Consider the following 25696-nt stretch of genomic DNA (forward strand, 5'->3'; position numbering starts at 1 on the left):
AATTTTTAAGGTCGTTAGGTGCCGCGCTGCGCGCGGATTTTACGACAACGCGCGGACGTTGTGTGTGTCCATATATTTCCACTCGTTTCCTTCCCGCCTTTGCGGGTCCACGTGTACTAGGTGCAATGCTTGGAGCGGCGAAAGAATCGATCAACGCCTGTGTAGTAGAATAGGGCAGAACGCAGCCGGTCGCGAAACCTACTTAGCGGCGTGCCGATTGCATTGCTTCGGGAATCCCCGGCTGCATCTCAGGGACATACCGGTCGGACGTTTCTGCTAACCTTGCACTTTCAAAATAAAATGAACTGAAAGAAAAAAAGAAGGAAAGAGAAGAAATCGCAGAAGTGTTTACGCCGGTGCTCACCCGTCGCCGGCGTTGTACCGGCATACTCCGACTGTTATGCATCTCGGCACTAATTACCAGCGTATCATCAGCGTTTACTTCTCTTATCGCAGGATTCCATCTGTTTTTTTTTATTATTTGCATACGCGAACTTGCGCCTAATTGCATGAGTATGTGCGGCTAAGCGTCGGATATAGAATGTGTGTGCTTTCCCTCCTGCCGATGGGACGTTCTGGCGCCTGCCTATAAAGCTCGTGTGCAAGCGCGGGCTATTCTTAGCTTGTTATACATGAGTAGCACTGACAGTTGTGAGAGTTGGTGTGAGTTCATAGTTATGAACGGCACAATAAGCTATACATCGTTTGTTCATATAGCAAAGAATTTGCTTTCGAAAGAGCGATGCGATGAATTGGGTAGGTTGGTGGCAACAAGTCCGTGTTGTGATAACTGTGGCAGCATGGAGACAGTGTATAGCCCATACTACCAGAATGCCCCGCGTACCGCGATCAGAGGCAACTGCTCAAACAAAAAATGCACACTATCTGCCACGAACAATTATCTTTGTGCAACATATTAGACCCTGTGCGCGGACCTTTTAAACATCGTCGGGTCATACTGTCGTTGATCAATTACCTATCCGATATTGGCCTTGTCGGAATGCTGTAATAGTAGACATCTCACATAAGAAAGCTTTAATTTACCTGATACCTTAATGTAAATAGTTTTATAAGGTTCACTAGGTCACAACTTTTTTTTTCATATCTTTCTTTCCTCTCTGCTGAGATATTTCAGTCCCCTTCCCCATCCCTATACAAAGTAGCATGCCAGCGATATATAGTAGCCGGCCAAAATCTCTGTTTTCATGCTCGGACTTGTTTCAAACGACCAAGGAGACGGAACTCTGGAAACAAACTGAAAAGTAAAGCGATGGATGGTTCTTTGAAGTAACCTGTGTTCGCCTATTGTTTTCTCCCTGTTATTTCAATTTTCCTTCCCCGAGTGCAAAGTAGTAAACCAGACGGTTCTCCTTTTCTTTCTCTCTCTCTCTCCAAATAAGCTTGCATGCCGCTCGAGTGAACAGAGATTTCTCCTTTTACTCGGATTAATATAATTCATTCATATTGCTCTTTGTCCGGCGGGATTGCGTGAGGTATATGTGTACCAGTGACATTGATGAAACAGGCTTCATAATTCGTATTGAGCAACTATGCGAAATATCGTCGTGACTGTCGCACACCGCCCATGCAAGTCTAAAACGGACGCAACGGTGTATTCACTGAGACAAACATGTTTACGAAACGATATATTGCGGTTACCCCGCTCGATATCCATTACACGAAGTTGCTAAGTAGACGTGTATTGATTGATTGATTTGTGGGGTTTAACGTCCCAAAACCACCATATGATTATGAGAGACGCCGTAGTGGAGGGCTCCGGAAATTTTGACCACCTGGGGTTCTTTAACGTGCACCCAAATCTGAGTACACGGGCCTACAACATTTCCGCCTCCATCGGAAATGCAGCCGCCGCAGCAGGGAATCGAACCCGCGCCCTGCGGGTCAGCAGCCGCGTACCTCAGCCACTAGACCACCGTGGCGGGGCAAGTGGACATGTATACCTGCAAATTAACAATGAAGTATATTGTTTATCGCAGAAGCTCATACTTTCATGGTTTCGGAGTGTAATTCTCCAAGGTTCTTGTTCGTTAGATCTGTTGGTCGTTGACTGGGCTCCTGTAATAATAAGGGCCAATACGATGGTAGCCGCCATTTCTTTTGTGAATAGTGTAGTGCAAGAACTCTGTGCGGGTAGGGGGCGGGGAGTTGCAGGGGCTGCAATAATTATCGTTAAGGAGGCGTAGATTGCTCATGAACGAATGGCCACCGTCTACCCTCGGACAATTTATTAGCCGCACTTCATAAGGCCTGCGCACATTTCCTCGTATCGACGCTTATTCTTCATAAGAGCGCTGCAATCAGCATGGCCAACGCAATGAGACTAATTAACAAACGTAAACTCATTTCCGCTTTCGTTTCGCCGGGCATGCCAGGTTGACAGGATAAACGTCTCGGCACGCTTAAGAGGTTCGTCCTAAACTGTAATGGAAAACCTCGCTCTGTATATGTACACGAAACTTTCCCGGCAAGCCAAGCGAGCGTGAGCGCTTTCTCGTTATGGCGTGTGGCTGCAGGTGTCAAGGATGCCACGAAGGGTCGCCATCTCATCTGTACACGCGGGCGGTCGTGCACAGTTTTGCCGTCGCAGGGAGCACAGTACGTGCAGTCATCTCGTTAATCCCGGCTGGCCTACGCGGTCATCCGTAGGACAAGCATGCATAAACATTAGACCCAAGGAGGACTCCATCGTCCGTCCTTATCCGTTCGTCTATAACACCGAGTCTGTGTACAAGCAGCGCAACGCGCATTCCCAGAAATGAGCGTGTTCTGCCTTCGGAGAGGACTCTTAATATATAGCTTAGACATTTTTTTCCCCCGCGTGGACAGCCTTCCTCGACGTTTTTTTTTTTACGTCCAAGTCCGCGACTAGCCACTATAAACACGCGGGAACAATGTTGTGAGAAAACCGAGTTCATTGGTCGAGCGAGAAAGTCCGCGAGTTGAGGTCTGGTTAATTGAATATTTAGTCTCCGAGTCATGGGGCTGACAGTTGGCTCAGTGATAGCGCTTCCGACAGGAATGATGTCCCAAATAATTAAAAATAATAATAATATGAAGACAACATCGCTTTGATATACTCAGTGTGCTGGGTGCGCAGTATACGTTACATATAACTTTGTGTAAGGTCTGTATGGTGAGATAAATAAACCATTCGTGACAGCTTTGCAAACGATCTCTGGGGTCAGCGTGATTGCGTTTCCAATATGTTGGCGCGTATTCACAAAGAGGTCTTAACGTACGAAGAGCGTGTCAGCCTGTCGTATAGTGCTGGATACATGTGTCATTAACGGAGAAGACCATCGGACGACAACGTGCGCTTTCTAACAAACAGCTTTGTGGAGATCGCTCCTAACGTTTTACTAGACCAACATTCGGAGAGAGCGAGAAAGTGCAGTTGGTCCACGTTAATTCAGGACGAGCATGCGTGTGTGCTCCTCTTCTGCTCGTCCTTAAAGTAAGATGCACATTTAAAGCAAAATTTTCGACGTATCTATAAAGCGGTGCTTTATTGAACGGCTTAGTCAAAGGCTGTAAAGAAAATTTGAAGTAAATCAATTCAATGCAGTTAGTGAATTAGTTTAGCACTGCAATTTATTGATATTTTGCCGAAAACACGGGCGCGCCCACTGCGTGACGCCATTTCGGGAATAAGCTGCTTCTTGTGTATCTGCCAGTTTGATTTGTCCCAGCGGGCGAGAACGCTGGACAGTGCAAACCTGGTGCTTAAATGTTGTGTGCGCGTACATGAATAACTTGAATAACCAAGAAATTGGGCGGGGAAGCAGCTGCTATGGTATAGCATGACTAGTTGCACACTCTGCGCGCAATGCGGAGGTCGTGGGTTTGGCTCCTGTCGCAATATATGTTTTTAAAAGAACGTTAGTTCTTTTCTTTGATATATATATATATATATATATATATATATATATATATATATATATATATATATATATATATATATATATATATATATATATATATATATATATATATATATATATATATATATATATATATATATATATATATATATATATATATATATATATATCGCACAAACAATTCAATCGATGAAAATCACAGTAGTGAAAATATTACATGAAAGAGCACCTCACAAGTCGGTCATAAGTTATGGCATATTCGAGAAGTCTATTCACGTAACGACATGCGAAACTTCGCATAATTCAATAGTTATAGCGCGTAAACAGAACGACGACAAAGATACAAGAAGGACACGAAGGTATCTTTGTCGCCGTTCTATTCTCGCGCTATAACTATCCTCGTGCCATACTAACTAGCCCAAGCTGCCACACTTCTAAATTCGCATAATTCAGTCCATGCTGTCAAATACTGATACGGTTTACATAAAATGCAGTCACACGCACATCATATACGCTGAAAATAACACTCGTCCATATTATGATTCCTGCAGATCAATTAAAAACAGCAAATGACGTTCGTTAAGCTTATTGTAGCTTGATTATCTGCTTGACTTTACGCGTAACGAAAACTAGCTCATCGGTCGATTGCGCTGCTTCTCGTTCATGTTTCACAAGGCAGGAACAAGGTGAAAACAGAAAGAAAAAAAAAGGAGAAAACCATAACGTAAAGAATCGAACTTGTCGTTTATTGATGGCTTCAGCAGTACTGTTCCAATCCTTCTTCGTCGTCGTACCCTTGTACACGCTATAGTTCGTCTTCAGGCCACGAAACACCGAGCACGAAAACATACGACGTCGCTGTGGGAACCAGCGCAGAGAAGCCACGCCGCCGCACTAATAGGGAACACGCGTGCCCAATACGCGGAAGGATGTCGTACGAAACGACGCTGTTGAACGCTGTTGAAGCCAGAGAAGTCGTGGCTTCTTTCAGCGAGCATTGACTGCACCGTTTAGCCCGTCGCGTGTTTGTGTCTCGGGTCGCCGCGCGGATCTAATTGCCCGGGAGGAAGAGCGCTGAATTAGGACGTCGCCTGAGCACGACATGAAGGACTCTCATACTCGAACCGCGGTGTGCCTGTAGTGCTGACTCGATGGGTGTATTTTACTGCCGCTTGCTGATTAGTGTGGCGTCGATGCGATCAACTCCTTGTTGCTAGCACGTTCTAACCACACTGTCTGCTCGTGAAAAGTCTTGCCCGTACTAACTAGTGCAGTCGGATGTAAACGTGACATAAAACGAAGAAGCGTAAAGGAAGTGCGACGAGAATGCCCCAGCCCTAATGTGTAACCGCGAGAAGTGCTGCTCACGCTAATGTATAGTCGAAGCGGGATCATGCATAAAAAGGAATGGCCTCTTGGAAACTCTCCGGTTAAGTCATAGCCATGATGTGTACAGCCCAAAAGTCGAGCTGGGGCTAATTAAACCGAATGCGTGTGTGACACAAAATGGTAGGGCGTAAAAGAAGCTCTGTGGTAACGTCTAGCCATATAATGTATGCACTCAAGGAAGTAAAGAAGGAAAAGGGGTATCGAGGTTGCTTCTTTAACGGAATAACTAACCTGCCACCCCCCTTGCACCATTTTGGGAGTAAGTGCGAAGGAGTAACCGTACTCTCGCGGTTACTTTTCGAAAAAAGCAACAGTTATTTTGCGCAAAAGAAAAAAAAATGAGGTTTTGGTTGTGTTAACGAGCCCTTCGAAGCGAATGCGGGCATTTGGGCATTTTATTAAATGTACAAACCATGTGCAAGAATCACATTCGAAAATAAATTTTCGAAAATTTGTAGAAAACACATGGGATTCGAACTCATGACCACTCAGTCAGCATACGCGTACACTAACAACTGCACCACACCACGCTACGCGGCACCGTCCGAAAGGAAACAGGCTTGTTGTGTAGGCGCTGATGGGTCGTTTGCACACGGCGCGAACATTCCTGCAGTTACGCAAAAAAAAAAAAAAACGGGTGTTTTACTCCACAAGCAGGAAAGTGTCCCTCCTTGTCGTGCCGTGTGCAATCTTTTGCGCACATTTCGTCTTTTGGAGGATCAAAGAGCGGATAACTGCGAAGTTGCTCTAGAAAACTTTTTAGAGTGTTGATTTGAAAAAAAAAATGTTGCTCGTATATAGAAACCTAATGCAAATACGACATAGAACGGGAAGGCGTAAAAGAAGTGCTTCAGTAACGTTCTAGCATATAATGTGCACTCTAGAAAAGTCTTGTTCGCACCAATGAGAGCAAAAGCAAATGTGATAAAGCGTAATGAAGAAGCTGGGGTCTAGCCGAATAATGTGCATTCACGCAAACTCTTCAGCGTACTCAGGAAACGAAAAAAAAATATGACATTAAACGGCAAGACGTACGGACAATGCCCTGGCAACCTTATATAGCCATATGACGTGCACTTTCGGAAAGTCCTGTTCGTACTAATGAACTCGAGTGCGAGTGTGTCGTAAAACGAGAAGGCGTAATGGAAACGCAGTGGGGAACATCACGGCTAACGCGATACGACGTGTTGTCAAGATCGCTGAGTGCGCTTTAAAAAAAAAAAAAACTTCGACAAAAGGTTAGGCGTGGAAACGCAATGTTAGAAAATGAACAACAAGGGCAGGGAAATCATGTTTTCTGAGAGCGTTCGTGGAACCACTCCATGATTCGCGTGTTTTTGTTACGGTTTACGTTTCACTAACAAGTGCGCTGCTCTCGCTTTCAGATTGAGAGCCATCCATGGCAGCACCACTTAAACAAGTCATTAGTGAAACTCAAAATTTGCGACATCTAAAGATGGAGTAACCTTTGTAATCAAAATCGAGCCTGGTGAGTGTTAGAACAATTTTTCTTCGCAATCAGTTCTGCATAGGTGACACCGCTTGTGCCATTCTTACTTGCCTGTAAATATGGCTTTCTGCGTCGCCCCATACCGACAAGGAGACGACATAATTTTTCGCATGTATTAGATGAAGAACTGATGACGATCCGTAATCAGCTTGCAAGCGTTGTGCACAGACTAGAACAGCCGGGGCAAAGTTAAGGCTTCTTGAGTACACCCCGACTGCCGGTGACTGCATGGCATCCAAATCATACGCAACACCTCTGAGGAAATTATTACGTTCCAAGTGCATCGAAAGCCAATAGGCTTAGTCGAATGTTCTGATGTAAATTATACTGAACCTTACTGCACCAGTCATAGGAAACATTTGGAACTTGTTTGTTGCATGCCAAGCTGTGCACTAAACGAGGAACATTTGTTGGCAAGTTTGGTTAAATGTCACGAGAGTCATGCCGTGGGGGAGACCTAGGTCTGCAGCACCGCAACACTGTTCCGAAGCTGCAGCACGTTGCGATCGGAGAAGCGCACATTGCGATCGGGCGTCAGAACACGGGATTATCATGAATCGCGGTTTAAAGTGGGCCACCCACTACATAAGGCACACATGTTACTAATACTGCACCACGTCCCTTGATGCAAAGTAGGGGGTGCATATCAAGCTCGAAAAGATTTCGCGTGCACAATTGCCTGTGGTTCAACGCGTGCTACCAATTACACAGAATGCACATGTATGCGAAAGCTTTACTGACACAAGCCATTTTGAACTCAGTACGCAGGGACAGGATATCACTATCGCATTCAACTCTTAAAGGCGTATCTTAAATGTCTCAAAATTTTTCATTGTATTTTTTACCCGTATAACACCCTGCATATAACATACCCCGAAAAAATATTTGTGGGTATATGCCACTGATGAAACGGATGAGATTTCTATCTGTACAGGCAGGTACATTAAGCGGAATACCTTCTCCAGCTTCTTTAGATGCACTTTGCTGTCCACTGAAGTCAACCAGCAAGAAAAGCGTCTATGTGAAGCAGCAGATCAACGTTAGATGATTTGTTGAGAAGGTCACACTGCACTTTCGGTTGGCACTTGCCTCGCTGCGATGTCCGCGGTTATTATGCCTTTTAAGCGTTCCCTGAATGGTTTTTGCAAACAAGGTGCTACCAAATGTAATTGTCATAATTTGGGTAATAAGTGTCATCTAGCACACTAGTGGAAACATGCTAGCATTCACGAAATAAACTGATGTCAGTGTAGTGCAGTTTCTGGTGTAATTTTTCTCTACTTTCGGCCCCTAGTCTGAAGGGATTATAGTAGCACTATAGTAGCGGAAAGCGTTCAATAATACTGAGCTTAACAGCGATACATTAAACGATGGCTACTTCTGCTTGGCAGATGTTAGAGCGTTGAGTGTGGCATGGTTCGGACCGGAAATTCCATGCTTTACTGTAGAAACCGCTGTCGTATACCTGCGAGTCTTTCAGTTCGGCCTTTTCACGATGACATGGCGTTATGCGCCGTTCCGCTGGCGGAATAGTTGCGAAACGCCTTTTGATATCGGATGCTTTCGTTCTGGCGTTACAAGTTGTTCAGGCCACTGCAAAAAACCCTATACCAAAACGGGGGAGGGAAACACAGGAAAATGTAAAAGGCGGATTGCAAGAGTTGTATCAAAAAGGCTGTGGCTGTGCTGACAGTTCCGTATCCGGTGGTGCCACATCTCTCGAATGGGTGCGAAGGGAAACACAGGCGTGTATACAGTACAGTCCATATGGCCTCCAAGTTGGTTGTTTACACGCACTCCATCTAGCTTTTGTCGCACGATGACTCGCTTCGTCGGAGACCTGTCTTACGGTTCACGGGGCACACCATGGAGTTTCCGATAAGTGCGCTCGTAGGCCGCCCAGCGATTGCTTTTCGCGAAACCGGCGCAAGCACTCACACATACATCATCTCCGAGAAGCAGCACCGCTGTTTAGTGTCCCGGATTATGAAAAGCAGCGTTGTCCTTCCGCCTCGTTTCGTGGTGCCCTCGACGATGCTAGCACACGCAGTGTGTACTATATGCGTTGACCAACCGGGATACACCGACGAAACGGGCGAAGTTGTTAGAGCGTCGAGTTTGTTCGCTCGTTGGTCTCGTTTGGAATGGCGCGCGCCAAAGGTGCTCTTTGGGGAGAAAGTGCAAGTTCACGATGCCGCGAAGGACGCCGAGTCAACCGACGTTCAGTTCGATGCGTGAAAAGAGACAACACGGTGCCCTTCTGCGAGGCTTGCTATGCGCCTTAGCGTTTAGGGAATGGCGCCATGATACGGGGTTGCGCCGTGGACGGCACATCCGCGCGTGCCCAGCAATATCGGCGGGGAATAAACGCCGAAAGCGTAAACGCGCGGTTTTGACCCAATTGCGGCGCGCGTCACGTAATACTTCCTTCGCGCCCTTGGCCAGGCTACGCTGCCCCGACGCTTGTGTGTGGTTCAGGTGATTATGAGATGCGCCGCAAATTGGTGGGAGCGACCGCATACCGGTCGTTTGCCGCCTGGTTGGTTGGCGTTCGGGGAGAAAGGCGCTAATGTCTGTCACGACCGGTGAATTCCTGCGGAAGCGAGTGGCATGCTGCAGTGTGTGCGAAGCTTCCAGCGCATACCTTCGACTCGTGTCGATGGCGCAATAACCGCGCCGTATATTGATTGAGTAGTGGAATGAGCAGTAACGTGTATATACGTAGTTGGAGCGCCTGAAGCACACATGACTGGCTGCTGTCAAACGTGTTCCCGAAAGAGGTTGTCTGCGCTCATCGTGGCATAAAGTTATGAACCAAATGCTCGCAATGTTTACGTTGTGAAGAATATAAACAAGAAATAACAGTGCTGATTCGTAGACCAGTAGATGCCATCTATACAGAGAGTTCCCAACTCATTCATTCATTCATTGATTCATTCATTCATTGATTCATTCATTCATTCATTCATACATTCATTCATTCATTCATTCATTCATCGTCGAAAGAGTTCATTAAAAGCACCGCGCCTTTATGATGGCGCACCTTTAAGAAGTTCATATAAGCCAGAAGAAAAATGGTGGTGTTCAGGAAAAATAAAGATAGCAAACAAAAATAAGCGATAAATATGTAGTGAGCGTGTAGAAAGCAGCTGAATAACACGCGCGCGTATATAGAAAAGATATCACGATACAGAAAAAAAATATTATGCTTGGTTACAGAAACGATAACGTGGCCCAAATAATGGCTGTGACTATTAATAAAAAAGCGGGAGGATGTATATCTGGTCTGTTCTGTTCTGATTGGCTTGCTAGAACAGAGCATACCAGAGATAAATCACCTATCTCGTGTGAAAACATAAGTGCCTCGCTTGAGTGTTTGTCTATATACAGAGCGGCTTCACCATTGCCTCATTTCCTTAATGACGTAGATCCGCACGAAGTCCAACTACTTTATTCCCATTTAGCTAACCTGGCGTCGTCAGTGGTCGCCAGCACAACAGTACACCTACACTTGCATGTTTAACTGACTTAAGCCCCATCTCGTTTTCGCTCATGTAGTATAGCTGTTACATTTTCATGCCGCTGGTCACGTGTTACACTGATTGCGGTGCCCGGCTGCTGACCTAAGGTCACGGGTTCGACCCTCGCCGCGACGGCCGACGGAGAGAATACTGGAGGCACGCGTATCTGGCGCACGCCAAAGAAACCCCGGAGGTCGAAATTTCATATCCCTCCGCTACGGCGTGCTTCATTTGGCGTGCACGTGAAGCCCCAGCCGTTATTAGTAGCTGTTACATTTTTGAAATTACGCTAGTTGGGCTGACTATACTGGTACGTTTTAGTGATAGATTTATATCGTTAGCATGCGCCGCTTCTTACCCTTGACTCGAATTTACTGTTAACTTACTGAAGGCGATGACACGTGCAAACAAAAAAGCATAAGAATGTGTGCCCCACTTGCGGATTTTGGCTATAACGCATTAAATTAGCTCCTAGTATAGCGAAACGCCGTATCTGACGATCTCTTTGATTAATTTAATCAGTTTCTTTCTAATATAGCGAAATGCCGTGGCTGGCGATCTCTTTGACCAATTTAATTAGTTTCTAAATTTCTTACCATATATACTGCTGCCTTTCTGAACTGCGTTTAAGCAGCGAGATGTCTTATGACACCTTTTCGCTTATGACACCTGTGTCTTAATACACAGCTGTTAACAAGGTGTGCGGTAAAGAAACACGGGTTGATTTTTAGGATGCTTCAGCGGCTGTGGTGGTGCAATCCACTTTAGGAGATAGATCGACCTTCCGGTGATATGGAGAGCCAATAATGTAGAATCAATTTTCAGCAATTTACTATCAAGCAATGCGTATAACAATCCGTGGACTTACGAATTACCTACTTTGTACTTGTACGCACTGAGAAAAACGAAACCTATATTGCTTAGAAAACTTACAGTAGCAGAAAGGAGAAAACTCGGCTTTCAGTTCTTCTCATCTTGCGTTGGAAGTTAAAAGTTGCATCTCAAACAATCCTACTATTCAAATTCGGCTACGTGGTGGTACCATTCTAAAGAAAAAAAAACTGAAGAATAAAGTTCAAGCCAAGTTTTCGAAAGAGATCCTTAAGAAGTATCTCCCTTTGAGATAAACTCGACGACTTCCTCAGAAGGAATCTTCAAACGATTCAATTTTATTAGAAAAATAGTGCTAGGGGATTGCGCAATAGACATCGGCTTGTAAGCGCATGTTGAAGTGCACGGAGTGGATTGGCAACGGTGTTACGCAGAGCTAGACAATTTGTACTGAGAGACGAGATACTGTTCTTTGAACGTGCCGGTTGTCGACATAGCGAATGTAATACTGCCCTTTTTTTTTCTTTCCCCGCCCTACTTGGAGTCCGTGTGTTTGAATCAATCTTTTTAAGCTTTTATTAAGTGGTGTGTCCTATATAGTGACGGCTTTAGAAGCGAAATTAATTAACAGGAGCGAAAATAATTATCGCATGGTGCAGATTATCACATGTAGCGGATCGAATAGGCAGGAGACACCAGGGATAGTGTGATTGCCTGCCCACCTCCTTGAAATACGAGCCCCAATTTCTGTGCTGATGGTGGAGAACCGAAGGTGAAAGAACGCGTCCACCTTAAGAGCACCAGGAACGGATATCACAGCGCTGATTGCCAGCTAAAAGTTTATTTGACGGAAACCGGCCTCTAATACAATCCCACAATAGACAAGAAGTCAGCGTGCTTTCTGTAATATTTCTAGCTTTGTGATCCTTCATGCTACAGCAGCGTTGTTTCACCCTCGGTTCTAAACGTGAGCCTTCATCAAATTCCTGTAGAAATGTCGAGACGACTTAGTGAAGCAAACCAGTGAACGCAACTCGTCATTATTTGAACTCGCAAATATCACAGAAATAGACATCATTTCTAAAAAAGCGTGTAAATGAATTTTCGCCAGATTACTCAGTGGCTTGTTTATATAGGCTTTAAAGCGTGATGGGTTGACGTTGTATAGAGTGAGGTATACAGATACAAGCTATGCACGCAACACACGGAAAGTCACATTTTCGCTCATATGTGAAATTGAATGATTTATCAATGTTCGTAACGGATACAAATCCTCTAGCACATGATGTCTTTCATAAGCGCTGTTTTTTTTTGAAGACGAAGACGAAGTTTTTCCTGAGTGGAACGCTGGTTTCAGTCTCTGTAATTTTGTCTCGTTTTATTTGGTGCTTGTGGAAGCCGCCGCTCTTCTGCCTGCGGAAATGGACGTAGAATCACCATGGCCTCCACCCATACGTTCCGCGTCGTCTGTGGCCACTCTAAGAAAGCGCTCCGGCCACCCAAGTGACGTCGACAGTGAGGACACGCTCATGTACTCCACGGCCAGTGATGAGAGCTCCGATGAAAGTGACTTTGTGCCCGTGGCAAGACACAAGGCGAAGAGGAGGCTGCTTACGACATCTCCTTCCCAAAGTAAGGCCACAACGAATATTCAAGAGCCACCGGTTCACACTATTTTGTTTGTCCCGCTGAATGCCGCTGACAGCATGAACCGACTTAATCGCCAGGTCACGTCTATGTCACTTGAGGCGCTCGTTCCGGGACAAATAACAAACGTGAGAATCAATGGCCGCAAGAACGTTCTGGCGATAGACGTTACGCAACGTACTGCTCTCGACGTATTGACCAAGGTATTCGAATGTGCTCGGGAACATCAACGTACGTTCTTTCATACGAGATGGCAAGGATTCTAAGGCAGGCGTTATCTACGACGTCGACACTTCTATCAGCGATATTGATTTTCCCACTCTAATCAAACCAGTGACTGAAGCTACTATCTTGCAATCCCGCCGTCTCGGGAACTCACGATGCGTGAAACTAGTTTTCAAGGGTGACAGCCTCCCAACTCAAGTAAGAGTTGGTCATTTTCGACACACAGTGCGGCCGTTCGCGCCGAAACCTCTTCAGTGTCGGAAGTGCTGTAAAATAGGACACGTGAGTGCTGTTTGCACAAGTTCTGCTGTGTGCTCCCGATGCTCGGAGTCGCACAACACGGAAGCCTGTCAGGCAGAACATCGCAAATGCGGCAATTGCCAAGGTCCTCACGAGGCGTCATCAAAGCAGTGCCCAAATGTGAAGAAGGAGATGCAAGTGCTGAGGCAGTTGGCCAGAGACGGTTCCACCCACAGGGAGGCTGCTGCCAAAGTGCGATGTCGGCGTTCGCGTCATAGGAAAACTCCTAGGACATCCTCTGCCAAGGTCAGGGATACACCGCTACCCCATATCACGCACTCACTACCACAAGCATCAACAAGTGCCAACAACGAGGATCCTCAGAAAGACGCAAGAAACATTGACCCTGACGCGTGGCCAGCACTGCCGTCAGTGACACCGCCAGTAGAGCCGCAGCATCGCCCGCTGAAAACTACTTCAGAGCGAGTAAGTCATGAAAGTCAAGATAACGAAATAATAGACGTGATTAAGACCCTCATGAAGACAATTCGAGTACTCCTGAATAATATTCAGACTCCGGCTGCCCCCAGCGCTCTTCAAATATTGGACGCTTTGAATCCGGTGCTATCAAATCTACAGAAGCACCATGGCTCTTTCCCTGCAGCCCTTCCGTAAACAAGTGAAAGAGGCATCAATTTTCCAATGGAATGCCCGAGGTCTTAAACCCCACATTTCGGATTTTCGACCATATGTTTTCAAGAATCAGTTTCCAATTATCGTAATTTGTGAACCACGTCTTCACAATGCTATGCGAATTTCTAAATGCGAGGCTTTCAGATCTGCAACCCGTAACGAATCCAGTAAGGTCATTGTTTACATCAGGTGCGAACTCACATATATTGAGCATCCAGTAACACCGGACGACAGCAACCAATACGTGTGCCTGACAGTTAAGCGTAAGAACATGAACTTCACGCTAGTGGCAGTATATATTTTGCCTTCAGGCCGCTTCGACCCAGCAAGATTAAGCGCCATTATATCAGCGACACCTGGGCCATGGATTACTACCGGTGATTTTAACGCATATCACCCCCTGTGGGGAAGCCAGAAGATGGACCGTCGGGGAAGATATGTGTCCTCCTTTGCATCTGACCACCAACTATACTGCTTAAATGACGGCACTCCCACGTTTTTACGGGGTCTGACATATAGTAGCTGTCTCGACCTAACTTTTGTGTCAAGTAGCCTAAGTATCAAGGTGCAGTGATTTGCGGACAATGAAACGCATGGCAGTGACCACATCCCCACCTATATAAAAATCAAGGGGCTAAGCAAGTCGCAAATCGTGCCCACTTCACGGATAGATTGGTCAAAGTACAGATCATCCACAGAGAAGCAATGCGAGAGAAACCAAGAAGGTTCTCTTGAAAGCCTAGAAGGTATAATGAAGGCCGCTATCCAAGAGGCAACGTTTAATTGTGGACCTTTGCCAGATTTTTGCAAATATGAGGTGGAGTTGGAGCGACTTCGCGCAATCCGTCGTCGCGCCGAACGACGTTATAGGCGCACGAAATCCATCTACGACTTGAGGGAAGCGAGACGTCTACAAAAGAAGATTCAACGTCGAATCAATGCACTACAGTCGCTACGATGGAAGTCACTATGCGAGTCGCTCGATCCACACAAACCTCTTCCGCAAATATGGAGAATAATCTGCGGCATACGAACATTGCCACAACAGCATCGTCCGTTCAAATGCCTTGCTCTCCACCAAGGCCGGCGTGAAATCGATGTAGCGGAAGACTTCTGTGCCAGGGTTGTAAACAAGGGGTCCGGGATCAACATGAGTAACCTACGAAACGCGCTGGTGTCCAGAGACACTCGGATGGACAATATGTTTTCTCTAGAGGAGCTTCAGGCAGCATTGGCAGCATGCAAGCGCTCGTCATCGCCTGGACCCGATGGAGTCACTTACATGGCCCTTGCTAACCTAGGACGAACAGCTCGGCGTGCCCTTCTAGCTGTATACAATGACTCGTGGAGCAGCGGTTTGGTTCCTCCTTCGTGGAAGTGCAGCCGCCTTGTGCCCCTGCTCAAACCAGGCAAATCGCCTCTGGACATGACCTCTTATCGCCCCATCGCGCTTGCCAGCTGTTTTGGAAAGGTGATGGAGAGAATGGTGCTGACTCGCCTGGAGTGGTACTTGGAACATAACAATATATACCCCGATGCTTTGACCAGCTTTCGACGTGGACGGTCTTCCATAGACAATGTTGTTGATCTTGTCACGTCTGTACAACAGCAGAAAAGCCTAAAGAGATTATCAGCGGCACTTTTCTTGGATATTAAGGCTGCATACGACAATGTACTACATGAAACCATCCTGGGCGCCTTGGGCAGCATTGGATTGGGAGGCCGCGTTTACCAATGGATCTACAGCTATTTGAAGGACAGAACCTTCTTCGTTCAGACAGAAGATGGCGCAACAAGGCAACATCATACCTATCGCGGCGTACCTCAAGGTGGGGTCCTAAGCCCCATACTTTTCAACCTTGTGCTCATCGGCCTTGTTGACTCCGTACATCTGTCGATATACGCGGACGACATCTGCATCTGGGCATCAGGGGTCACGCGTCTACACGTACGAGCCAGGCTTCAGACAGCGGCTACACTGACGTCAAACTACCTTCAAGGACGGGGACTGGAACTGTCATCTGAGAAATGCTCACTGGTTGCGTTTACGCGCAAGACAATGACGCCATACCGCATCAGAATTAATGGACACACAATCAGCTATCAAAAGACTCACCGTTTCCTGGGAGTAATAATAGATAGTGATTTATATTGGAGCCCTCATATCGCTTACATGAAGAAAAAACTGACCATGATCACCCACGTCCTAAGGTTTCTTGCGGGAAAATCATGGGGTACATCAGTACGAGCCATGCTTCATCTGTATGCTGCACTTTTTCTTGGCTTCATGCGCTACAGCCTACCTGTGCTTGGCAAGGCCCGCATAACAAACGTACACGTCCTCCAGTCATTACAAGCTCAAGCACTGAGAATATGCCTCGGGCTGCCGAGATGCGCATCCTCAGCAGCGACTATCGCAATCGCTCATGAACACCCTATAACAACCTACATTCGTGTCGATGCTTTAAGAACGCACATAAGACATGCCACCCGGATTCAATCGCATCACCTCGCCTCCCTTCCAACTTCCAGGCCACGCTCTGCGTTCTGCTCTATTATTGCCCCACATCGCACGGTGATTCCCACGAACCTCACGCACGCAGCAAGACCGTCGTTACCATTGTGGTGTCTACATCCACTGGAAGCCCGGATAACCATCCCCGGAATGCAAAAGAAGAAAAATTTGTCAAATTTGGCCCTAAAAAAACAACATTACTGTTTCTGCATGAGAAACACAGTGGACGCCTTCACATTTACATGGATGGGTCGGTCGCTTCAACAAGTTCAACAGGCGCAGTGGTAATTCCGGAGAAATCCATCACGATAAAGTTCAGGACCTCGCATCTGACATCATCCACGGGGGCAGAACTCGCCGCCATTCGTGCCGCTCTGGAGTTCCTAGTTGAAGAACCGCAACAGACATGGTCAATATTCTCCGACTCCAAAGCAGCTCTCCAGGGCATTGCCTCGCCATATCGTCATGGACCAAATACCTCTTTCATTTTACACGACGCAATTAGGGACTACGTTGGTGTCGCGCGTTCAGGTAATGTGGAAGCTCTATGCGCGGACCTTATTGTTACCAGTAGTGAACACATGTTCGAGAGAAGTGGAAGGTTACAGTTAATAAGCAGCGCAACCTTGCAAAAGAAAACGAATCTTGTTCTTTCTCTACGGCGAATGCATTAGTATGTGTGTGTGTGTGTGTGTGTGTGTGTGTGTGTGTGTGTGTGTGTGTGTGTGTGTGTGTGTGTGTGTGTGTGTGTGTGTGTGTGTGTGTGTGTGTGTGTGTGTGTGTGTGTGTGTGTGTGTGTGTGTGTGTGTGTGTGTGTGTGTGTGTGTGTGTGTGTGTGTGTGTGTGTGTGTGTGTGTGTGTGTGCCCTTCAACATGCGCTATCGTAAAAGGGCCTATATAGGCGTTGCCTCAAAGCAGAAGTGCCCCGCATATATCTTTTTTTTCTTGCTATACACGGACAAAGCATAGTCTGAAACAGCTTTGTGACTCGTTTATAATAGCGCTGTGTTTAGTTACACAGGACACGCTCTGCGATGTCGTCCTGAATTTCCAGATGGCTATCGCACGCAGGGCGCGCGCCTATTGTACATTCGCGAGGCTCTTGCCTTTCATTCCTCTGTTACTGTTCCGTGGAAGCTTCGCTGATGTTTGCCAGTTAGGTCGGCGGCGTATGAGACCTCGAGGTACCTCCACTGTTGGCGTTAAGTGATCCGATAGTAGTCCTGCACTCTCTTTAGCATTACGGTCACGCCTGACCATATATCCGCGACCCTGCTGCATACGTGTGGTTGCAGCGATTGCTCCAGAACTGAAATCACTGCAGTTATTCACTCGCAGAATAACTTAGGTTAATCGGTCGGTTTCGAACGAACAACGCAGTCGGCTGAGAGGAACGACAAAGAGGGCTCTTGGTTAATTTTGCTGATCCGGGGTTCTTTAGCATACATATAAATCTAAGGTCGGCCGGCTAGAATTCGGTGGACGAGTTTAAGTCATCATTAACGCGTTTATTCGTCACACCAAGAGGGAAAAAAAATGCCTGCATATTGGCGGCCGTAAAACGCAGTGCTCCATACAGCCTTCTGAGTGTGAAATGCTGGACGAGTTTGCAGTAGCCCCCAAGCGTGCGCGCACAGGAGGAAGAAGGTGGGCAGTGTGATGGAGGTGACTCTTCCTAATATTTCCTGTCGCATTGAGTACTAATCGCAAGTGTCTCTGCAGGAATGCGGTTTCGGAAAAGGGGAGGGGGGAAGCGATTTGTACAGCTACGCGCCCCCTCCTTCTCAATAGAGAGCTCTGCGCACGACTATGGTATAGCACATGAAACGTTCGCGCCGTCTGAAACCCTATAGTGGCACATGCTTTCGGGACATCCGGGAGCTTTCTATCAATATTGAAACGGCCAGGACGTGATGTGAACTGCAAAATGAAGCACAGTAACCTCTAAAAATTAGCCGCACGTCTATTGTGGGTATGAAGTGACTTTTGATAATGATAATAACAATAATATGTGAACTTTTTTATACCTGCCGAAACCACGATGTGATTATGGGTCACACCATCATGGAGGGCTCCGGATATTTCGCCCGATTGATGACCTTTAACGCGACCTGGAATTGCGCAGTACACGTGCTGCTGACGTATCACGTCCATCTAAATGCGACCGTTACGGCCGTTATTGAACCCGTTACCTTCGGACCGGCAGCAAGGCATCGCAACCACCGCACAACCGCGGCTAACTTCCTATTGTGATAGCGGCACTACTGAGTGGGTGAGGATAATGAAACGTTACGTCTATTAGAATAATCTCGACGCTTTGTCCGCTGCGATATAAAGGTGTAAAGAATGCTCACTTCATTTTATTAACGAGCTCGAAAAAGGACGGGCCCTCCTGTTGCGCACGCGCAACCCCGGGAAAACGGCGCGGGCAGTGCTGTTCCTGTTCTCGTACATAACGTGACGGGATCGGTGTTAGAAGCACGCGCACGTGAACCGGTCCGGCACAGGTCGACGGGGCGGTCTTTTGAATGTGCGTTCGTGTGTATGCACGTACATGCTTGACATGTACGGAAGGGCGTCTTTATCCCGCCTATACGGGTTCTGTTTTCCTGCTTCCTCCATACATGTATCTGCTGCGTTCGCTACTTTCAGCTGTTCAAATATTGCTCGGTGGCATACAGCGCAGGCAAAAGGATGCTTCGATGCATCAGACGGGGTGACAGGAATAGCCGTAATAGCACCTCGACGGTGCTATTACAGCTATTTCTGCGAGGAACGCGATTGCGTCGACAAAACGAAAAGCTTCGCAGTCAGACAGACAGTCTTGAGCGGTAACTGGAGGCTTTTCTGAGCGCCATTCACGAATAGCACGCGTGCATTATTGTGCCTCTTTTGACAGTTGACAGCTTCTTTAAAAGTGTTTGCGCGTCACTAAGCGTACAAGCAGGAAAGTGGTTGTTAGCTACTGCTTCTTCTTTCGCTTCACTGGCGACAAAGGGCATAGTGGTCGCGTGCGCGCACATTTGAACCTATTGCTTTTGATAACTAAGCGCAAATAGAACAGACTCAAAGTGTGATGTGAAGGTTCAAAGCCAAGTTGGTAATCGTGTTTTTAATGCCGTTTGCCATGACGGCGGTTTCTATTCAGATTCAGATAGTTGTGCTTTCCTATATTAGGCGAAACCGCTGAAGTATGTATGCTCCGATACGCAAAGTGTGGTATTTTCCAGTGGTCACACAGGTTGTTTATATTGAATCGTCGTGTCATATCCCGTTTATTAGGAAAGACTGTGCACATTGAGCGTTAGCCACATCTCTTCACGTGATCTCTAAAATATTTTCGTTTGAAGTTTTCTTTAAATTACAAATCGGTTCTGCGAGTGTCGATGGTCGTCATTAAACGTGCGTTTGAGTTCTCTATTAATTAGTGTGGAGCCGACATCTTGTGTTGCTTTTCAGTATCTGCTAGAAGTTATCTCTGTCATTTTCTCTATCACAGTTTGCTGATATTTCGCAACAGTGTTTTGGGATTGTTAGCATTTAAATAGCCTATGTCGCTTTGTGATTCGTAATAGCAGGGAAGAGGGATTCAAAAATCAGGACCAACACATGTATATTCGTCACCTGGGCCAGCTAGGACAGCTCTCACGGAAGAATTATGATCATATCTCGTGGTTTACGCCCCAGAACCGCAATATGATGATTGTGCGAGACGCCGTAGTGGATGGCTCCGGCGATTCCGACCATTTAGTGTTTTTTAGCGTGCGCTGACCTCACCCAACTCACAGGCCTATCGCTTTTCGCCTCCACCGAAAAGCGACCACCGAGGTCAGGGATCGAACACGCGACCTTGTGTTGATAATCCGAGCACCATAACCGCTTCTCCACCACGGCAGACTTCACGGAATAAGTAAAAAGCGACAACAGCGTGCGTAACGTAAAAACTGACCTTTGAAACTGTGGTCACAGCCATAGCCACCATCGGCATGTAAAGTTCGACAGAGAGCAGAAGATCCATTTATCTTCATTTCGCACCCGAGTGGCTAATACAATTGGATTTCCATACAATGCTCTTGCCACTGTTTGCAGAACGGAACGAAGGTGTTGCAACTGCAATGTTGCATGTCATCTTATTGCTGGTACACTATCATCAAATAATGTATTACTTCAGATAATTGCTTACGCGTAAGATCACATAGCGCGACTAAGCAATCTTGCTCTGCGCGTGAGGGCCACAAAGGGGTGTTCTGGTTTTGACCGATCATACAATGCTCTGTACCAGCGTCCAGACCGAGGCCTTCATTTGAATATATTTGATGTTACCTTGTGGGAAAATGACACTTAATTTAGTTACATATAAGAAGTAGTCTCGAGCCCCTATGGTTGATATCACTTGGCGAGAAATATACAAGAAAACACCATTCAACCGGTACTGTGCCAGATGCCTTATAATAATAGTTCTGAGAGAGTGCTTTCTCGTTGTTGGCCCGCCCAGCGTATTTCACGGTTACCCGCTCAGAAGATGAAAGGAGAATCGACAGCTCTTAGGAAGCAATTTAATTCGGAGCACTTTCTTATGTTCATAGAGAGTGTATGTGATTTACCTCTAACAACACTGACATGGGCGTTTGTGTGTGAAGAGAATAATGCGTGGGTGGGTTGAATAAGGGTGTAGGCGTGCGCAGGGGGGGGGGGGGGGGGGCGAAGGTTTGTCGCAGCGCCCCCCCCCCTATTACGTCAACGTATAGGGCTGACTTTGCGCTCCCTTGTGCCCCCACACCCCACCCCCCGTGCGCGCGCGTATGCGTGTGGGCCTGTAGAAGAGGATAGTATCTTGGTGCACGGGGACATAGCGAGAGTGTGACATAGACGGCCTACAATTACTTCCGCCGAAACGATCGAGCCGCCGAACCTCCTGTTTGTACGTTGATCGCACGTACGTGTCTTTTCTTAAACTACGTCTGCATGTGTATCTTGTTTATTAGGAAGGGAGAGACTCTTCATCGCCTTTACAAAAAGGGGTTACCTCAACCTCGTTGAGAAAGAACGAAAACTGTAACGAGATTCGACATGCCCAATTTCATCAACTGAGGGGACCGTCTTGCGCGAAACATAGTAATGCGACTGTCTTTTCCCGTTAAAGAAACGCACGACCTGACGAAATATGCTTAAAAACGCGATAATTGGGAGATAAACTAAACTCGCAATCGATATTCGCAGCTGGACCAGGATCTATTCTCACCTCTGTCTCCACGTCGTTCCGACGGAAGAGCCCAGCTCCAGCGGCGTCTTCGTTCCAGGGACAGCTGTCCGCTGCTTCTCGACACAGCGCGGTGGTCGCAGCCACCGCTTAGCGCCGCACTCATCAGCTGGCGGCGGCGCGGCGGCCAGAGTTGGCGCTTGCCGGCATCCCGTCGACGGCACGGTCTCATCGGCCACCGACGATCTCGTCCCATATTCCGTCGCCGGGACCGGCAGCAGCGTGCGCCGGGCAGCAAGCTGCCCTGCAAACACTCGACTTCACCGTTCCAGCGGCTGCAGCCCCTCACCACGGTGGTGGTGGTGGTCAATGCGGCGACGGCGCATCCCGTATCCACGACCGCCAGACCATCCCCGCTCAGAGCACGCTACTACACTACTCTTCTAAACGCGGCGGACGCCCGCCGCTGCCGCTGCTTTGCTCCCAGGCGCCGCGGTAATCATTTCTCTTTTTCTCCCCCCTCGCCGCAGGGCAGTTTCACTGAGCAAGAGAGGGAAAGGACGAGAAAGAAATAAGGGCCGACCTGCGAGCAGAGAAACTTTTTTATGTTTGTTTCCTACCCTGGAGCATCGACGGGTGACTTCTCCGGTTCGTCCAGCGCGCTTCTTCCTGGCGAGAGGAGGAGATCCGCGTCCGTTCCTGCGCGTAAGTGTGTGTGTGCCTGCATGTAAATCGCCACTCTGGTGGACCCGACCTGGCAGGCTATACTTACTACTCCTGGTGTTCTACGGAACCGAGAAAGAAGGAAGTGCGTGCCCTAGAGATGCAGCAGTGACGTTGCTATCATCCAAGGACCGTTGTCCTTGGTGCGCGATTCCATTCCGAATGGGGAGGAGGACGACAGTCCTGGTATAAGCCGGAACGAATGCGCCGTGCTCTCGTTCGGGCCCTGGCCGATAAATGCGAGGGGAAAGTGCATCAGAGAGGCGGCAATATACGCTGTTTGAATGGTTAAGGCTGCCAGAGAAAGTGAAACTGCGTGTACAGTGCCTGGGACGCTTCTGCAATATCAACTATGCCTCAGTTTGCGCGTGATACATGCTCACTGTGGCTGAATATGGGGTGGTCAGTGAATTGCTGAGCAAGATGTTTGCTGTGCTGGGCGGTTGTCGATGGATGGCGGTCTACACACTCACAGCACGCCGAGCTCTGCATTTGGGCTTAGTGCCAAGTCTAAGCAGCATGCTATCAAGTAAGTTGTTATAACGCATTTCAGGGTTCCGCGAGCATCAACAAATGATGGGTATTAAATTCTTACAGCTACGGCTTCATGTCACGCCGGTTTTGGATCACCGCAGGTATAGACATTTTTGTCGAAGAAAAAAAAGTTGATCTTAGAGTACACAAAATGCAAAAAAAAGTGTTTCTCAGACCAAGTAAGAATAACTGAACACTAGATATCCACACAGTCGACCTGTGGTAAATTAGGCTTAGAGAATGGAGAACTGGGAAGGGAAACAAGCCGAGAGAGGGAGCGAGTTACATGTGGCGATGAAATTTTAAAGTTTGCTGGGATGAAACGTACCCAGCCTGTTCAAGATTGGGTAGTTCACAGATCGTTGGGACATTTAAGCTTGCGTCCTGAAGTCAACGTAAACAAATTAGACTTGGAGTGATGTTGATGATGGTGACTGATATCCTAAAATTAATTTCTGGCGCATTTACGACTTACAGGAGTGGGGTGTTCCAGCTGCTTGCTCGGCACTGTCACATTACAGAGCAATATGTAAACAGCCACACAAGGGCAGCGTAAGACCGGAAGGAGTTTCGTGCATACTTTATGCATATTTTTTCATGTTGAACCTATACGCTCGAACGTGCGCTGAGCGGTTCCTGCTACTGTCGCGTTCATTTCACTTCATCTGAGCCCGTACTGTTTTTTCGAGCATAGCGGCGTTACTTAGCTCGGTCAATTATCGCTGATGTATAGGCCTGTCACGTATGGTATGCTCTTTAGAGAGACCTCCACACTTTTACCCGATAAGTCAAAGATAAAGGAAGGATAAAGAAATGAATGGCTAAAGGACGCTTTTGCCAGTCCATAATTTAACTTTGTCAAACGTGCAAGCGCAGTTACACGACCATGATGCCAGCAATTGGCATAACGCAAATTTCTCCACGTCCACAACGGAAACGTATAGCGTCTCCCGGCACCACGATATGTATACACGGTTCTCGTTATAGTGACGCCACGTGTTTGTAATATCCATAACGTAACCTGGAATTGAGTGATGATAACGGTTACGCTATGTATTCAGCGATTACCGTAACTCTTCGGCGCTTGTTAACGTTACTAGCATCATGAGCAAGAAGAGAAGCACGTGCAAACGGCAGTTAGGAGCGAGAAGATGGGTGAGATTGTTTCTGGATGAAAAAGCGCCTCAAGTGATAATTGACGGCTGCTGCTAAATGAGCTAAAAACACCAATGAATGTTGTTGCTTTGGTGGCGGAGGTGTGGTCCATTAGGATTGATAGCCACAAGAAACGCCTAAAGCTTGAAGTGTGAGTACCACTTATACTGCAATGGCACGTCATGCCGTGTTTCCAATCACCCATACAGGCAAGCTTCCATGATGCAATAACGAGATCTGTATCAGGGACACGTCACGTAGCGGCTGAGGTTGTTTTTCTGGAAAGGCGGCAGCTACAAACACGAACATACCGGACCCCTTCAGCATGCACCACATATATCCCGAAGTCACTAGTCAATGCAACTACTGCACCGCCACAGCCACTCTTGACCATATCCTATGAGCATGTCCACCATTAATCTGCAATACTGGGGTCGCAACCTTTAATGAACTTTCGTGCGTGTTGGCGGACTGCTCTGCTCAGTTTGGGACTGGACAAGCAGCTCTGGCCGATCCAGCAGGCTGACGAAGCAGTTAGCTCCATTTGCTCGTATACGTGGGAGGCCATCCCAGCAGTGTGACGGAAATTAAAGTTTCTCTCTCTTAATCACACACAATTGCAGTGAATGCACTTGAAGCCTCAGGCTCAGCTTGCCAGAAATACAGGTGTTTCCAGGTGGTTCCAATAAACGCTTTCGGACATCACGAGTGAGTAGACGTTTGGTGTCGTAGTTTAACGAGATGCTCTCGCTCCTTCCTTCCACCGGAACGCGGGAACAAATAACAAACAACTCGCGGCCACCAATCATTTACCACCCGCTTACGACGCTTATCGGCACTTCCGATTTCTCTGTTTATCAGTTCTCAACTGCTCGCAATGGGTGAGAAAATGTAGCAGGCTAGAAAGTTCGCAAGACGGCACGAACTATCGACCGGACACTAATCGCGCATCTGAGCCCGTATTCACAGAAACGTCTTACGCTAAACAATTCAGTAGGAAATTGTTTCCGCAAATCACGATGTGGAATATACTATTAGCCAAGCCACTTGACCAATCAAGAAGGGTGCTTGTAAAAGAGAAGTTTCCCGGACCTTTCACTCACCTCGAGTCTCGTGCTGTCGTTTACATTTCAATGCAAAGTGAGAGAGCGCACCTTGTAAATCGCGTGGAAGCAACTTTCCTCGCGCGACGGAAGGCCGAACGCAGCGTCCTTTCCGCCGTGCGTTGGCGTCCATGTTGCTGGACAAGGTGGTGTTCTTGTCGTGCGCCGTTTTCTATCCTGGAGCGCGCGCACCGTGGCGACGACGCTCGTCAAGGAAACGAGATTACACCGCGCTTATAGGAACAAAAAAGCGCCAGTCCGTGTCTCACCGTATTCATGCTGTGTTTTAGTGCCATTTCCACGGTTTATTTCTTTTTTTTTCTCTTCGCACCATTGCGGTCTCCGGCGCAGTTGGGCGTGAGCGCAATTGCAGGCTGCGTGAAAAGTCGCGCTCGCACGACCGCTGCCAGTGGCAGTTCTGGACCGCTGCCGGCGATTGTGCACCGTGAAAGCCTTGTTGCTGGAAGCGTGTGGACAAGGCCATTTGTTTTAAATGCGAAGCATTTCT

The 25696-nt window shown here is 47.3% G+C and overlaps 2 protein-coding genes across 2 annotated transcripts in view; one reads left to right on the forward strand and one right to left on the reverse strand.

The window, feature by feature from the left end:
- Positions 1-22408, reverse strand: part of LOC119172610 (uncharacterized) — a 41949-nt gene extending 19541 nt beyond the window's left edge. Inside the window, exons 1-2 of the mRNA XM_037423765.2 lie at positions 22294-22408; positions 21716-22213 (exon numbers count right to left, since the gene is read on the reverse strand). Of these exons, the coding sequence (XP_037279662.2) occupies positions 21716-21929 (214 nt within the window). The 5' untranslated portion in view covers positions 21930-22213; positions 22294-22408. The remainder of the gene's footprint in view (positions 1-21715; positions 22214-22293) is intronic.
- Positions 22409-22587: 179 nt separating this feature from the next.
- Positions 22588-25696, forward strand: part of LOC119172609 (gamma-aminobutyric acid receptor subunit pi) — a 35128-nt gene continuing 32019 nt past the window's right edge. The window contains exon 1 of the mRNA XM_075892588.1: positions 22588-22925. The gene's annotated coding sequence lies outside the window, so the exon portion shown is untranslated. The remainder of the gene's footprint in view (positions 22926-25696) is intronic.

This window comes from Rhipicephalus microplus, chromosome 4 (genome assembly GCF_043290135.1).
Source record: "Rhipicephalus microplus isolate Deutch F79 chromosome 4, USDA_Rmic, whole genome shotgun sequence".
NCBI classification, from domain to species: domain Eukaryota; kingdom Metazoa; phylum Arthropoda; class Arachnida; order Ixodida; family Ixodidae; genus Rhipicephalus; species Rhipicephalus microplus.